Genomic DNA, 14391 nt, shown 5'->3' on the forward strand with positions numbered 1-14391 from the left:
AAGTCTACAAGGGAAATAATGCAATCTCCAGAACCTATAATTCCCATGTTTAAAAAAAGAAAGGGATAAAGAAACTGGCGACAAATTCAAAACAAGTGAAGCTTTTATCTCTGCATTCTGAATAGAAGATTGTTCTTCAGCAAAACTGGCTGTAAAAGCCAGGCCAGTTAAAACAATATGCAGGCTGCTTGCCTCCAAGTAACCAGAAATTGTTGGCTCAGAGTAGCCTGTTCTGAGGAGCCAACCTGCTGGGAGACGTTATCCAAGCAACGGCTTGAATGTAATTCCTCCCGCTGTGGAATGGCTCTTTGGCAAATGAAGACCCTAATTAGAGATGGAAGGGTTTCTATTTTGTTTTTCTTTAATCCTTGCCCCGAGGCCTCTGCAATACAGCCATGTCTCTGCTTGCGTGGAGAGAAGTTTCCAGTTTCCCTTTGTAACAAAAATCCTCCACCTTTTTAATTTTTGTTTTCCCTTTCTTTTTATCTTTTTTTTTTTTTTCATTTTTAAATTTTTTTTTACAAAGTCAACAAACTAACTACAAGGGCCCACCACAGTCTGGGACCTTGAAGCTAAACTAATCCAAAACCAAGGATAACTGTTTGAAAGAACGGCCATATCATCTTGTATTAACCAGCCATGAACATGGAAAGTTGCTAGCTAAACTGGAATACTGGCCCACCATGCAGATTTTTACTATTCAACTTATTACCCAAACTGATTCTAGTAGTAGAGAGGAAGGATCTCACAGAATCAGCAGTATCCAACTGGATTCCAAGGGAATCCCACATGATTTTTTTGTCCATTCAGAAAGATTGAAGTACTTCAGTAGGGCTTACATGCCTTTCTGTGGTCTTGGATATAGATGCTCATCCCTGCCAAAGAGGACAGAACCTCCAGGGCAGTGGACTGCAGCACTTTGATATGTGTGGAAGTGAAAATACCTTTGCTTCTTCTCAACTCACCTTGGTATATATCATGTCTATCTGAACATACTGTTAGGGATTGCATGCAGGCACTTAATAACCCTGCCAAGAGCACTGCATTTTCTGTCACTACTGAGATATGGATTTATTGTTTCACCATCTCAGATTATTGTGTTATCTCTAAAATGTCCTTGTTCACAGTAGATACCAACCTATTGATGAAGGTCAGCTTCCTGAGGGTGAGGCTAAGCAAGACAGATGATACTGAGCATTCCCCATTACACTGGCTGGGGTTAGGTGGAATTTTTAGTAACAATTTTTCAAAGTTTTGCCACTTCTCATTCTAAATACAAGACAATTCTTATCATTCCTTGTTTTCTCTTTTGATGTACATAAATAGCCATTTATAATTCTAAAGTTAGAGCACATGCCTATAGGAGGAGCTTCAGTACATTCTTTTTAAACAGCTTGGGTACTGCAGAGATGCCTTTTTATAGTGGTCTGCATTAATAGTTTCTTTAATTTACAGCTCCTCCAATGCTCTCTTATATCTCTGTTTTTTATTCTCTCAGCACCACAACATGCTCGCATGTATGTTTACATAATTATCTTAGGTCTAGTTTGTTATTTCTATCCATCTCCTTTCAGTACACCCTCAGTGAAAAGGTTTAAGAATTATCTGGATTTGCTGTTTTGGTATTTTATAGCATATGATATAGTACATAATTCCTAAAATACCCTCATCCTGTGACCATTCTATTTCAAAGGTAACTGCATATAGAAGTTCTGGGAAAAGCTTGAAGGGTTAACCATCAATTGTGAATGCAGCCACCCATTTCTTGCTGAGTGTGCTAGGTTCTCTGTGAATATGTAATCTAGTTCAAGACCCCATCCCCTCCTTTGATCTCTGCCAGTGCTCACCCTTCTCTCTGTGCCTTGTCATAGCAACAAGGCTGCTGGGCTGCAGCCTGGTGATAGCAGAGCTCAGCCTTTGGGACTGAGTCCCATGACTCTGAAATGGATCTTAAGAGATGTGCAGCCAGCAGGCTTTGCTGTGTTCAGGATTAAAGAAATCTCCTTTCTTACTGTTTTTACTCGGTCTAGACTCAAAACTGATAACAGTGTTTCTCCCTAACCCCAGAAAAGAGAGACACTTTAGTTTTCTTGTTCTTCATTTTAACCATCTGAGAGCCTCTCAGTACTGAGTGGTATGAATCATACTAGTGTATATATATATATTGTTGATATGATTAAGTCTGGCATGAAGTGATAGTTTTTTCAAAACTGCTTTTTAAGGTTCCTTTTTTTTTTTATTTACCAAAATATACATTGGTTTTAAATTGTGATGATGCTTTTAAATTTTAAAATGCCACTTCACACTTTCTATACTTCTTAATTGATAAGCAACTGTTGTAATGCTGTGTAATGTAGGGCATGTGTATAAATCATATCTTAAGGTGCCAGAGAATTTGAGTATTCCAGTCAGGAAAGAGTTTTATGCTGATGTGATACATGGGGATTTGACTGTCTTGTTTTGATACTCTGTTTTCAGACAGAAATATTCAGACAGCAGTTTCATTATCTCAGAAAAGGTTTGAAATGGCATCCTGTTTATGCTTGGCTTAACTGAGTTTCTGGAATTACCAGGGAATTGTACATTAACAGGTCTGAAGCATCAGTTGGTTAATTTGTAACTTGTGCTGTTTGCAAAGTAGATGGCTGTCCTTTTCTCCTTCCTCCTCTGCCCTGCAGAATTGGCCTGTGGCCTGGCTTGCTAGCTCCAGTGTTGGTTCAAGGGACAAGGTATTTTTTGTGATTGATTGAGCCTGATAGCAGTGTGGGGGGAGAAAAGAGAGAGGCCTGGATTGTTCAGATGTTGTTTGTATTCTGTGTAGCTCTGAGAGAAACAGGTTTTTGCATTTTCACAGTTGCAAAGAAAAGGTGTATTTGCACAGTGCTGTGGGTTTTATGTAGGGTTCTTAAGGATGAGCAGGTTTGGATGTTATTGCCTAGCTTCATGTGATGCCATTTCTGAAAATCTAGTACTGCCATCCACAGAATGAGGGTGCAGTTTATACCCACTGCTTGTTTTAATAGGGTTTTTTAAGGTATTCCTCTCTCCTGAAGAAGTTTAGGGCTTTGAGAGTATCAGGGTCAGCGTACATTTCAGGTGACTGGAATGGCATGCTGGCAGTGGCATCTCCTTGTCACAACCTGCAAGTTCATCCTGCATTTATGTAGGAACCAGTGGTCTCCTCATCATTAGGACTTCCTGGGTTTGTCCAGATTTAACTGAGGTGTTCTCAAAACTGCAGAAATTTAAACCCTGATAACGTAGGCTCCTAATGCTTGTTTCAGCACCAAAGTTGTCCTCTGCTAATATTAAAGAAAAAAATAAAAATCAGATGAAGACAAATGTGCAGAAGTGTCATAGTTTAACCACACGACTACAGCAAACCTCTACTAGAAAAGCCAATATTATAGAACTTGGTACAGCATATTCTGTATCATATCTCAGTAATATTGTCTATGTCTTTGTGGTGTCATTTGATATGGAGAAAACAGGTACAAATCAATTGATATTGGAACAGACTTTGTTACTTTTGAGTCTGCTCAAGAGAAGACCAAGACCACTCAGTTGCTATATCAATCATTTATTTTGGTGAAATGTTGCAGATTGAAACCTCATTCCTTCAGCTGTATTCCCTAGCAGTCAAGATTGTTGAAATCCTTGAACTGTTTTTCAGAGCAGTAGAACAAGAAACTGCAGCTTTTCATTGAAAATCTTGTTCCTTGGAGTCACAGAGTTTGCAAGTTGCATGTCACTGAGTGCTGCTCATGTGTTACCAGTACTGGGTGAGAGGCTGACTTCTCTTATTTCAAAGCACCAGAAGACAGCTGATGATAGAATCAGCTATGAAAAATGTTCCACTTAACAGTGCTTGCATAATCCCACTCTTTTGTCAGATTAATGACACTGACTCCACCATGTAGAGAGATCTGACACAGACTGTTGGATCTGATGGGCTGGGAATATCCAGAAAATATGCCTCAAGTTCAATAATTATTATTTCATAGAGAAACTGAAGGGGAAAAAAACCCTCAAAAACTGACAGAGAAAATTCAGGCTGGGTCAGTTGAATGAGGACATACAAATCAATTTTATTGACTACTGTGTTCAACAGACTCTGCACTGATTTAGACCAATACCATATTTTCTGCCCTAAAAACCAGGATATACTGTAAAAAGGAATGGTGGTAGGAAAAAGCTGTTGTTATACCTGTTGGAGCTGTGCTGTTACCCTTAGTTCTAGCAGCATTTTGCTTTTGGGATCCATAGGACTGTTCTCTGTGTACTGTGTCCTCATTTTGAAGACCAGCTAATAATGCTGACACCCAATGGAATAGTTTGCTAAAAGGAGTTTACTGGCATTTGTACTGGTTATTCCTTAAACCATTGCCCAACCTCCTCTTCCCCAGCTTTGTGAGTTTGTTAACCCAGGGAATAAACCAACCTGCTCATGTACCGCATACCATAATGATAATTAATATTTGTTAACTAGAGTGTACTAAGTTCCAAGAAAATAATACCTGGAGTTGGGTGAACAAATCCAGGGAGAGGGATAGGTAGTTTTTAATGTAAAAATATCTGTGAGAACATCATTTTATATCACCAGGATATGTCTGTGGCTTATACAGGCAGCCAATACTTTTAAAGCATACTTTTCTCCCTTCAGTCCATCAGTATTATCCAGGATGTTAACTTTAAAAAGTTTATTTATAAGGAGCAATCTGGCTCTGCCAATAGCCATTTTCAACAAAAGGTATTCTCTTAAGAGATGTGTAATGCATTACTGTGTTGATGTAAATGGCAGAGCTTGGAGTGCTTAATGAACTTTGATCTCCACACCTATAGTTTGAGCCTCGGTCTTTCTCTTCTGTAATTTATTCACTCTCTGAAATCCATTAGATTAAAGTGTCATGTCCTCAGGTGCAAATACTGCTGGATATTGTCAGGGAATTCTAACTCTGGCAAAGAACTAAATGTAATGAATAAAGGCTGATGTTGGTATGATTTTTCTCTTAAAGGACAGCCTTGTTAAGCAGCTTTTCTCATGATGGTTTCTCCACTGTTGCCTTGTAACAGAAACAATAACTGGAATAAAACCATACTAGAAAGCAGAGGGGAGGAGATGCTTGCCATGTTCATTTGTGCAAGGATGCAAAGTCCTTCAAGGTGTCAGGAAGGAGCTGAACTTTACTGTTTGATTGTTGCTGTCCTACCTGACTTGAGCGAATGAGAGGAACAGTGCGCCTGTTTAATAATTATCTGGTCCCTTGGGATGAAAGTTTGCTTCATCAAGGAAGTTATTACTTCCTTATTGTATTTGCCTGGCCCACAGGGAGGTAATGCAAAGCTCTTAAAATCTTTCTGGTTCTTTGAGGTAATAACTTAAAATTCCTCAGGCCTGGAGATGTGGAGAGGTATTTTTCTTGTGCTTCTGTCACATGCAAATCCTCTTATCTTACCTAGATTACAAGGTCTAGTAAATTCTGCCAGATTTTAATCTGAGACAGTATTTAATGTGCATTTTATTGGTAACGTCCATTGTTCTGCAGTAGCATAAACTCAAAACTCTGAATACAGACACGGACTGGGAGGTTGTTGTCGCTATGAACAAAGTGATCACTTGAATTATGAGAAGTGCAATTACCTTTTTTTTGTTTATTTTCTATTGCTCTTTACAAAAGGGGAAGAATACTGATACATCGTGATACTAATTTGTTTTAAGCCACAGAAGACAATCACAGAAAGAAATAGGCCTGGCAAATGAATGGGAATTGAATTGTGGAAATGTCTGATTGTTTGCCACAAGTATTAAAAATGTAAAAGTATGAGCTTATTTTTCCCTCTCATCCAGCTTGTGTTTATTTTTGATGTAGGTTTGGTCACTTAGCTTAGAAAAATGATTTAAGGGAGTCTAAATGCTGGCTAGCCCAAAAAGAAAAAAATCACGTGCCTATTACAGACTGGCATTACTTTAAGTGGGACTTAACATTGCTGTGTTATTTTGAGCTGCCCTGATTACTGAGGAGTGGACAGGGTATTTTCAAAGACGTTTTGACTTTAACCATCCTGCGGCATTTTCGGGGACGCAGAAGAACCAGCGGTGCCCGCAGGTGTTTCGGGTTGCCGGGAGCCCCGGTCACAGGTGGACAGGGAGGGTATTTTCAAAGACGTTTTGGTGGACAGGGTATTTTCAAAGGCATTTTCGGGGATGCAGAAGGGCCGGCGGTGCCCGGAGGTGTTTCAGGTTGCCGGAAGCCCCGGTCACAGGTGCGCTCCGGCCGCCACCTGGGGCTGAGGGCAGGAGGGCAGTGCCCAGCGGGCAGAGGTACTCCCCGCCGCTCGCCCTGCTGTCCTCCCTGCGCAGTGCCCGGTTTTACAGCCGAGCTGGAGGCGGGGGAGGCGGAGGCAGCCGCGCTCTGATCTCTGGCCAGCGGAACCTGGCCCGTCGGGCGGCCCTCGAGCCCGCCGGAGAGGGCTGGGCCCGGCTCCCGCTGCGGGCCGTGCCTCTTTACCACTCTCTGCAGGAGTGCTCAGCGCCTCCGGCAGAGGAGGTTTGGCTGGAGCGAGCTTCCAGGCAGCAGCGCCTTTCCCTGGGTATCAGGATTTAAACCCCAGCAAGGAATAAACGCCCGCGTTTCCCCGCGGCCCCGGCTCCTTCCTCTCCCCTCCATGGCTGGGGACAGGCGGCGCTTCCGGCGCGGGGGCGCTGCGGCCGCAGGGGGGCGCTGTGCGCGGCCGCTGGGCCCTCAGGGCCGCGGGCCAGGCGAGCGGGGCAAGGCGGCCGGAGCCTCGCAGGGCACGGGGAAATGAACCCGACTTGGCCCCAGTGAAACGAGCCTGGCTTGGCCCCAGTGAAACGAATGAAACGAGCCCCGCTTGGCCTCAGTGAAATGAGCTCCTCACTCGGTAGGATGGCCACACGGGTCACCCCCATTTGCCATTAAACACCGCAGCGTGATTTTTTTTACTCGGTGCTTTTCCTCTCAACACCTGCTGGTGGAAACTTGTTGCTCGTTCAGTGTATGCACCCAATTAAGGAGTTTTTATCAGCGCTGATCTGCGAAATCTCTTTAAAAAGCTCTTCGGAGATCAAGGGGCCTTGCTTGTTGACTGATCATCCTGAAGAAACAATCTAAATAGGCTGAGCAGTTCAATAAGCAGTGCGTGTGTATAAGGGGTGCTTCTAGGGAAACCTGCATGAGCCCTCACCTCAGGGCTGCTGCAGAGGAGAATGGGTGGTGGATTCCTTTAAACTCTTCCTCCCCAGCAGTTCTTAGTCATTAACCAGGTGTGCCGACTTCAAAGGGGACAAATACCTGGTGGGCTGAGAAAAAGCTCTAATTTGGGAGTTGGTTTCCCTCATGTGCTGGCTGATGGGCCTTTTTGATGTTAAATAAAATACAAGAATGGAGCAAAGCAAGTGATATTTATATATTCAAACCAAGTTCTCTGTATCGGCCAACGTTTTTTCCAGGAAACTGCTGAGTAATGTTTCATAATTTATTTTATTGGTTTTTCTTATATCTCAATATAAGTTCAGGTTCTGGTAGTCTCTGTGGAGGGGCAGTGTCTTTTTGTTTTGTACTGTGGTGGTGATAGCTGTCATTGCTTGGAGAAATAATTTCTTATATTCTGTGTCCATAAAGGCAATAGGATTTTGAAAAGTTCCTGGGAATGTCTGCTTTGTGGAGCCATTGAGCAACATTTGAACAGTACATACAGAGACACAGTGGCAGAAGCAGGATAAAACCCCTGTGTTAGCCTTGTTTTCTCTATCCCAGAGGATTTTAATATCTTCTAATGCCTTCCCTGTGCAGTTGGTAATTCCAGGTTTGGACTGTATTTGATGAAAAGCTGTGCATTTACATAGCTCTGATCAGCATAAGAAACGTATGCAACAGTTCTGACCTCTGATGGTCAGAAAAAGCACTATTCTCTGAGGCACACTTTGAGATTGTGATATCCTAGTTTGTGAGAATGACACTGAAAAAGTGTAAAGAATCCTGTCCACCTTAATTTTCTATGCTAGTGAGCTTGTCTCCACTCCAAGTCAGAGGGAAATTGATTTTTAATGGCACTTGCAGGTAAAATGGAGGGAAAATAATATAATTTTAAAAAATTCTTCTACTTAAAGTCTTTAGAGGGTCTAAATCTCATTTGAATCCTTTTAAAAGGTTGTTGAAAGAGGAGTTTGAGAAGGAAGGAGCAGAGACACTATAGAAGCTGTAGTGAAATTTAACTACATTCCATGCTGGTTCAGGAACTCCTGTTTATAATTGTCCTGTCATTTGTTTTAACTGCACAGAAACACAAAATGTTAAATTTTTTATCTGGAGGTGAGGAGAGGGAGTAATTTTGGAGTTAAGAAGTGATCTTTTGGGGTGGGACTGAGGATACTGTCTTTCTTATTGCAGGCAAAGCGAGCAGTGCAGCGAGGAGCCACCGCGGTCATCTTTGATGTTTCTGAAAACCCAGATGCCATTGATCAGGTATGAGCAATGCCAGGCAGGAAGCAATGCAGGTGTTGGGAACCTGGCAGAAAGGGAAAACTTTGGGGAGTTAGATTTTTCTTCTAGCTTTTGCTAGAAGCCAGGTCTGGGATTACGGTTTTGAAAGAGGATGGAGGGAATTTTTTGTGGCCCATTATCTAATCAAGGAGGTTTTCTTTGCCCAGCTCTGTACAAAACACAGGATGTTTGGCCTATCCTGCCTGTGATCAATAGTGTTGTTGAACAGCTGCTATTTTTGAGATTGTGAAACAACTTTCAAACCTGATTCTAAACAGGTTTCTTTTTAAAGCTTATAACCATTTCTTTCTCATTTACAGCTGATGATTTCTGCCTATGTATTTTGTGGACAAGCAGGGTTTTTCTTCTTTTTCCAAGTCTTGGTATAACTTTGGTCTTTTTATTTGAAGTGGGTGAGGTAATAGCCCTATGAAAGGCTTTAGCATACTTCAGCTAATTTTGGGTTATTTCAGTGAAGAAACATAAGCACAAAAATAGTCTGCATTTGGTTTGGTTCTGTTTTGTCTTGAAACAAAACTGCTGTTTCTGTCACAGCAGAAACAAGTGGAGCTGACGGTTTTTAAGTGCAGCTTGTATTTCTTGGGGGAAAAGGAGATCATCAATGTTTACATTAAAGAAGCTGTCTTTAATTCTGAAATCTGTTGGACAAAGGAATGCAGAAGATCCTGTGCAATGGATGCTTTGAGTACTGTGGTCTGCATATGCATCAAAGTTGCAGCCTTGATCTTGAAAATATTCACAGGGATATTTTTTCCCCCTTTTCTATACAGGAAAAATCTCTTTACAAAGATGTGATCTGTCATTTTCTGTTTTTTACCTCTGAGTTACAGCTTCTGGTTACTTTCAGCCACCCTGCTCTGGACTTGGGAAGCTGAGTTACAGTCTCTTGCTCTTTTCCCTCTAACAACAAAAGCTTTCCTTGCTTGGTAATAAATAATAAACTGGGTGCATCTGTCCTCAAGAGTTGTGAAACTAATCTAGTGGATGTTTGAATATTTTGGGTGTTCCAATAAAATGGAAGAAGGTTAGTGGCTTAGAGCAGTAGCTGACACAGTGAGTAGGCTCTGTTAGATGAAGGAGCAGTAGCCTGTGGAAACAAACAGGAGAGGAATGAATGGATGTAGCTTTCATACTCTAAAAGTTACAGTTACTGCATTGGCTCTGTTCTCATGCTGCTCTGGATGCTTGTTTTTAATGGATTTTGATTCTCATCTAAAGTCTTCAGAACCTTTGACATTAGGGTGCTAAGTAATTGGTCTTTAAAATAAATACCATTTTGGTACTCAAAATGGAATTGTGGAAAACAATGACAGATAACATGGAGGGAAAACTGACATGAGGTAATCTGGACTATCTTTGGTTCAAATGGAAATATCCTAAGACTTTGAGCTATTTGGGAAGCTAAGGGAGCTATTTGGGAAGTTTTCTCATGTATGCTTGTTACCAAGCATAGAACAAATAAGGGAGATTGCTTTGAAAAGGAGGAGGGGAGTATTATGAAAGGCAGCCCCTCCTGCCAGTCAGTGAACAGAAATTGGAGGCAGACCTGACCAGAAGAATTGTCCTCAGATAATTTGGTAAATGCCAGATAAAAGGACTTTGCCCAAATGGGTTTTATTCCCATTGGTCTGAGTATCTTCTACTGTAACTTAAGAATGAAACTTTTATTTTTAGAAATGCTCTCTGAAGTCTGACTTGTTTCTTATTTTTACTTTTGCATATTTGAAGAGGAGTAACAGCACCCAGAGCAGCATGGTTAGCAAGAGTCTGACAATGTGCAAAAATGACTGAGGAACTGGGAGAATTCTCTCTTGAGCAAGAAATCATGAGAGAGAGTGTGTCTGGGAATGGAAGGACAGCGACTGGATTTGGTCCCAGGCCAGCAGGCTTGTAGTCACACAGGATCCCTGGGTACTGCAGCTAGTTTTTAGCTCATCACAAGACACCTGCCTTAAAAGGAGTTTGATCAGTGTTCTCAGAAAATCTGTTAAATACTAGGAAGAATCAAATAAAAAAAGTCTCAATGAAATCTATTATCACCATCTATTAAGTAGATGGGATGATGGGCCAGTCAGCTGGTAATTTCTGCATGGTTTAGGCAGAACTAACAGGTAGCTATCAACAATGCAGATCTGTTAATCTCAGATACTCTTGTTCTATTTGCTCCCATTCCTGTCATCTCATTCCTTTCCCCTGTACCATTTCCATCTGCTTGTCAGTGCATTGCTTGTTTTCTATCCACCAGCCTCTGCACTCGTACTTTGCTCATCAGTCAGAATAAGCTATATGAATTTATTGTATTGGTGCTGGTTTTTAACAGAACCATTCTCTTGTGTAGTTGTAACTCTCTCTGGTATATAATTTAGCAGATTGTTCTGCATTTGTTGGCCAGAGAAGTTGCACATTCTCCACACTTGAAGGTTTTCAACATCTGACTGAAAAAGCTGTGAGCAGCCTGATTTGGTGTCATAGTTGACCCTGCCTTGACCATGAGGGCTCATGACATGCCTTCCCACACACATTATTTTCTGATTCTATCACTTGGCCTTTTTGACAAAGCATAGCTGGGCCTGGAAGGAAGTTTCAGGGTGAATTATGTGGTCTACTCAAATGTTTTAGTCTTTGAGGCCCCCCCATCCTGCAATCAGTAAGTCTCATCATTGCTAGAACTCAGGTAATTTTGAATGAGTTTGTAGAGTTAAACATCAGAAATTACTAACTTAACTTGGCTAGGTACAAAGAGTCTGAAAGACAGGACTCTGATATGTGATTGTTCAGAAAGCTGAAGAAATTTCTGTGTGAATAATGTTGAAATTGAAAGACTGATAAAACGTAGCAGGGACAGTTTTCTTGAATGTGCAGATTTTTATTCTTCTTCATTGTGAGGTTTGGCATTACAGTATTAATGCACTGATACATGATGCAGCTAAGTTAAAGAGGCTGTTCAGAAATAGCATTTGCTTGTCCTTAATCTTAAAAAAATATCATAAATAATCATTAAAAAAAAAAAAGGCAGCATAAGTCAGGTTTAATTCTGTGGGATACTTAATTAAAGGTCTGTGCTAGAAGAGAACAAAAGTGCTTGAAATCAATTCCACATTCATACTCCTTAACCATTCTCTGCATTGTCCAGAAGGAAGGTGTTTTTCCTGAAACATGCCTTTTGAGAAGACTATTTTTGTTTTGTTCTAGCTGAACCAGGGCTCAGAGGACCCTCTGAAGAGACCAGTGGTGTATGTGAAAGGTGCTGATGCTGTCAAGCTGATGAACATAGTGAACAAGCAGAAAGTGGCGCGGGCCCGGATTCAGCATCGCCCCCCACGGGTGAGACTTTCACATCCTTTCTCTGGGTGTCAGTGCTGCTGTCACTGCAGGCAGGGCTGGCTCCCTGCACTGGTGTGAAGATGTTCTGGTGCTCCCTGTGTGCATTAATAAATGTGAAATTTGTTGACCTAAATAAACTGAGCACTGTGGGCAAGCAGCTGGACCTGGTGTAAGTACAGAATCCACAATGTGGCATCTGCTGCCTTTCAAAAGGATACTTTTGAGTATAGAAGAGGCTAAAAAATTCACACAGTAGAAGTTTTCCTTTTTCTTAATTATTGCACACTCCTGAGGGTTCAGTTTTGAAAGGTGGTTTGCCCTGTGTTAACTAATAATTCTGTATAGTATTTTAAACCTGAATTAATTATGAGATTATCTCATTAACTATGAGATTATCTGATATTTGTAATTGTAATATAAAATAGGTTTTCTAGACTTTTCCCCTAACACTGTGTATAGTTTACAGAAGAACAAAACTAAAGGTCATCAATGTCCCAATTGCCACTTTGTTTTCTTGGTTTTCATTTTAATGGAATCCTTCTGTTGAGAGATGTATTTGAGAAGTGGGCCATTGTTTGAAAAATCAAATGTTGATTTTCAGTCACTTACATGCATGAGCAACTCAATAAGCTATAAAAATTAGTTTTGGTGTGATGCACTCAGTTAAAAAAACCCGTATTTTGCAGTTCAGAGTTTGTAAACCTGACATCTCATGCTTGGCATTCTGTGTATTCCATTCACTTGCAGTGGCACACAAAACACAGGTTTTGTCTCAGAGAATCCCAGTTAATGAGCAGAACAATGTGTACCCTGACTTCTGCCATTCTGACTGTGGACATTCAGCAATGGCCCCTGAGAAATTATAAAAGAAAGAAACAACAGCTTTGAGTATGATCTAAAGGAAGGAGTAATAATACCTTTGTTTTCATTTTTAAGCAACCCACGGAGTACTTTGACATGGGAATTTTCCTGGCCTTCTTTGTGGTTGTGTCTCTGGTTTGCCTCATTCTTCTTGTCAAGATCAAACTGAAACAGCGACGCAGTCAGGTAAGAGCAGTAGTGGGAATTCACCAAATGCTGAAAGTTAGCTTCTCTTAGTTTGTCCTAAAATGTGCTTTGCAACTTTTGGAACTGCAGGCCACTGACTTACAATAACCATCTTGGTGGCTCTGTGGTTTTATCCATGTGTGTAGGCCTTTGGAAGAACTTGGAAATATCTTTAAAGGAGATTTACATTGACCCATGATGTTTGTTCACTTAAATCCTGAAATGAAAACAGTGCAGAAGCAGTCCAGTTAGGCACTGGGAAGAAAGAACATTTCTGGTTGCTCACAGGTTATCAGTAGCACTGATATACTTCTAAATGAGTCCAGAGTCTTGCTGCTGTATTGTGGAGAGGATTGAAAATAAATCACAAATCTTTTCAATAGGGTAAAATCTGTTGAAATGGGAGGGGTTTTCAAGGTAAAAAGTTTGGTTAGGAGAAATTCCAGGTGACATAATTAGAGTTTGTCCTGGAGGAAATGATACAGCTCACTGTAATATTTCATTTTAATCCCTTTCTCAAGTATTGCTCCAGGTAATATGATGGTAACAGCATATTGGGGCATTACAATCAATACTGATATAAAAGTTCCTGGCCAAGTTTTATATGTTGGCTTGAATAGTTGCTGCCTATCAGTTGGGCAGTTGCAGTGTATTATCCCATTTGTCAGCACCTTCATCCAGTTCTAATTCAGAGTAGTTTATCATCCTCACTTCTGCATGTGGCATACATTTTTTTCCATGAGGCTTCTGATCTGAATTCTACTTAGCCTTCTCTCTGTTTAATTTAATAAATTATACATCCCTTGGGCCTGACATGATCTGTAAGATATGTTATGGTGGTGTTTCTCTGCTATTACACTCTAGTCCCTTACACAGCAGCATTGGCTTTTTTTTTTCTTTTTTCTTTTCTTTTTTTTTTTTTTTTTTTTTGTTTGTTTGTTTTGTTTCTTCTCATGTAGAATTCCATGAACAGGCTTGCAGTGCAAGCACTGGAGAAAATGGAGACCAGGAAGTTTAAGTCCAAAAGTAAGGGACACCGAGAAAGTAACTGTGGAGCACTGGATACACTCAGTAGCAGCTCCACCTCTGACTGTGCCATCTGCTTGGAGAAGTACATTGATGGGGAGGTAAAGGATGGAAGGTTTCTTCACCATGGGCTGGGAATGTAGGTGGTTTTGGCCCTGTGGTATGTGGCTGGCTGTTGGGGACATTCTGTGCTGAGGTGGTGCCACTTCTCAGTTTGATCACACTGAGCAGCCAACGTGGCCTCGGCTGCGTCCTGCAGCTCTGAATTACCCATGCTGCAAAGTGAGAGGTGAGAGATCCCATTTGCAAGTTGGTACCTTCACTGTTCTTGCATTTCTGAAGAACAAGGCACAAAGAAGGCAGGGCTGCCTCAGCAGTTGGTTCTCTGGGTATTTTTGACAAGTCATGCACTGAGGTGATGATGTGTGCAAGCTCTGCTGGAGGTAAGGAATATCCTTAGGGTTTTGCT

General features: G+C 41.2%; 1 protein-coding gene across 5 annotated transcripts in view; it reads left to right on the forward strand.

Annotated features, from left to right (window-relative positions):
* ZNRF3 (zinc and ring finger 3) overlaps window positions 1-14391 on the forward strand; it is a 66344-nt gene that overhangs the window by 43694 nt on the left and 8259 nt on the right. For 4 of the 5 annotated variants that reach the window (XM_064726934.1, XM_064726937.1, XM_064726938.1 and 1 more), the window contains exons 3-6: window positions 8412-8486; window positions 11718-11849; window positions 12786-12896; window positions 13856-14023. In XM_064726934.1, coding sequence (XP_064583004.1) covers window positions 8412-8486; window positions 11718-11849; window positions 12786-12896; window positions 13856-14023 — 486 coding nt within the window. The remainder of the gene's footprint in view (window positions 1-8411; window positions 8487-11717; window positions 11850-12785; window positions 12897-13855; window positions 14024-14391) is intronic. The other variant, XM_064726935.1, reaches the window with a different exon arrangement.

Source organism: Zonotrichia leucophrys, chromosome 15 (genome assembly GCF_028769735.1).
Source record: "Zonotrichia leucophrys gambelii isolate GWCS_2022_RI chromosome 15, RI_Zleu_2.0, whole genome shotgun sequence".
NCBI lineage: Eukaryota > Metazoa > Chordata > Aves > Passeriformes > Passerellidae > Zonotrichia > Zonotrichia leucophrys.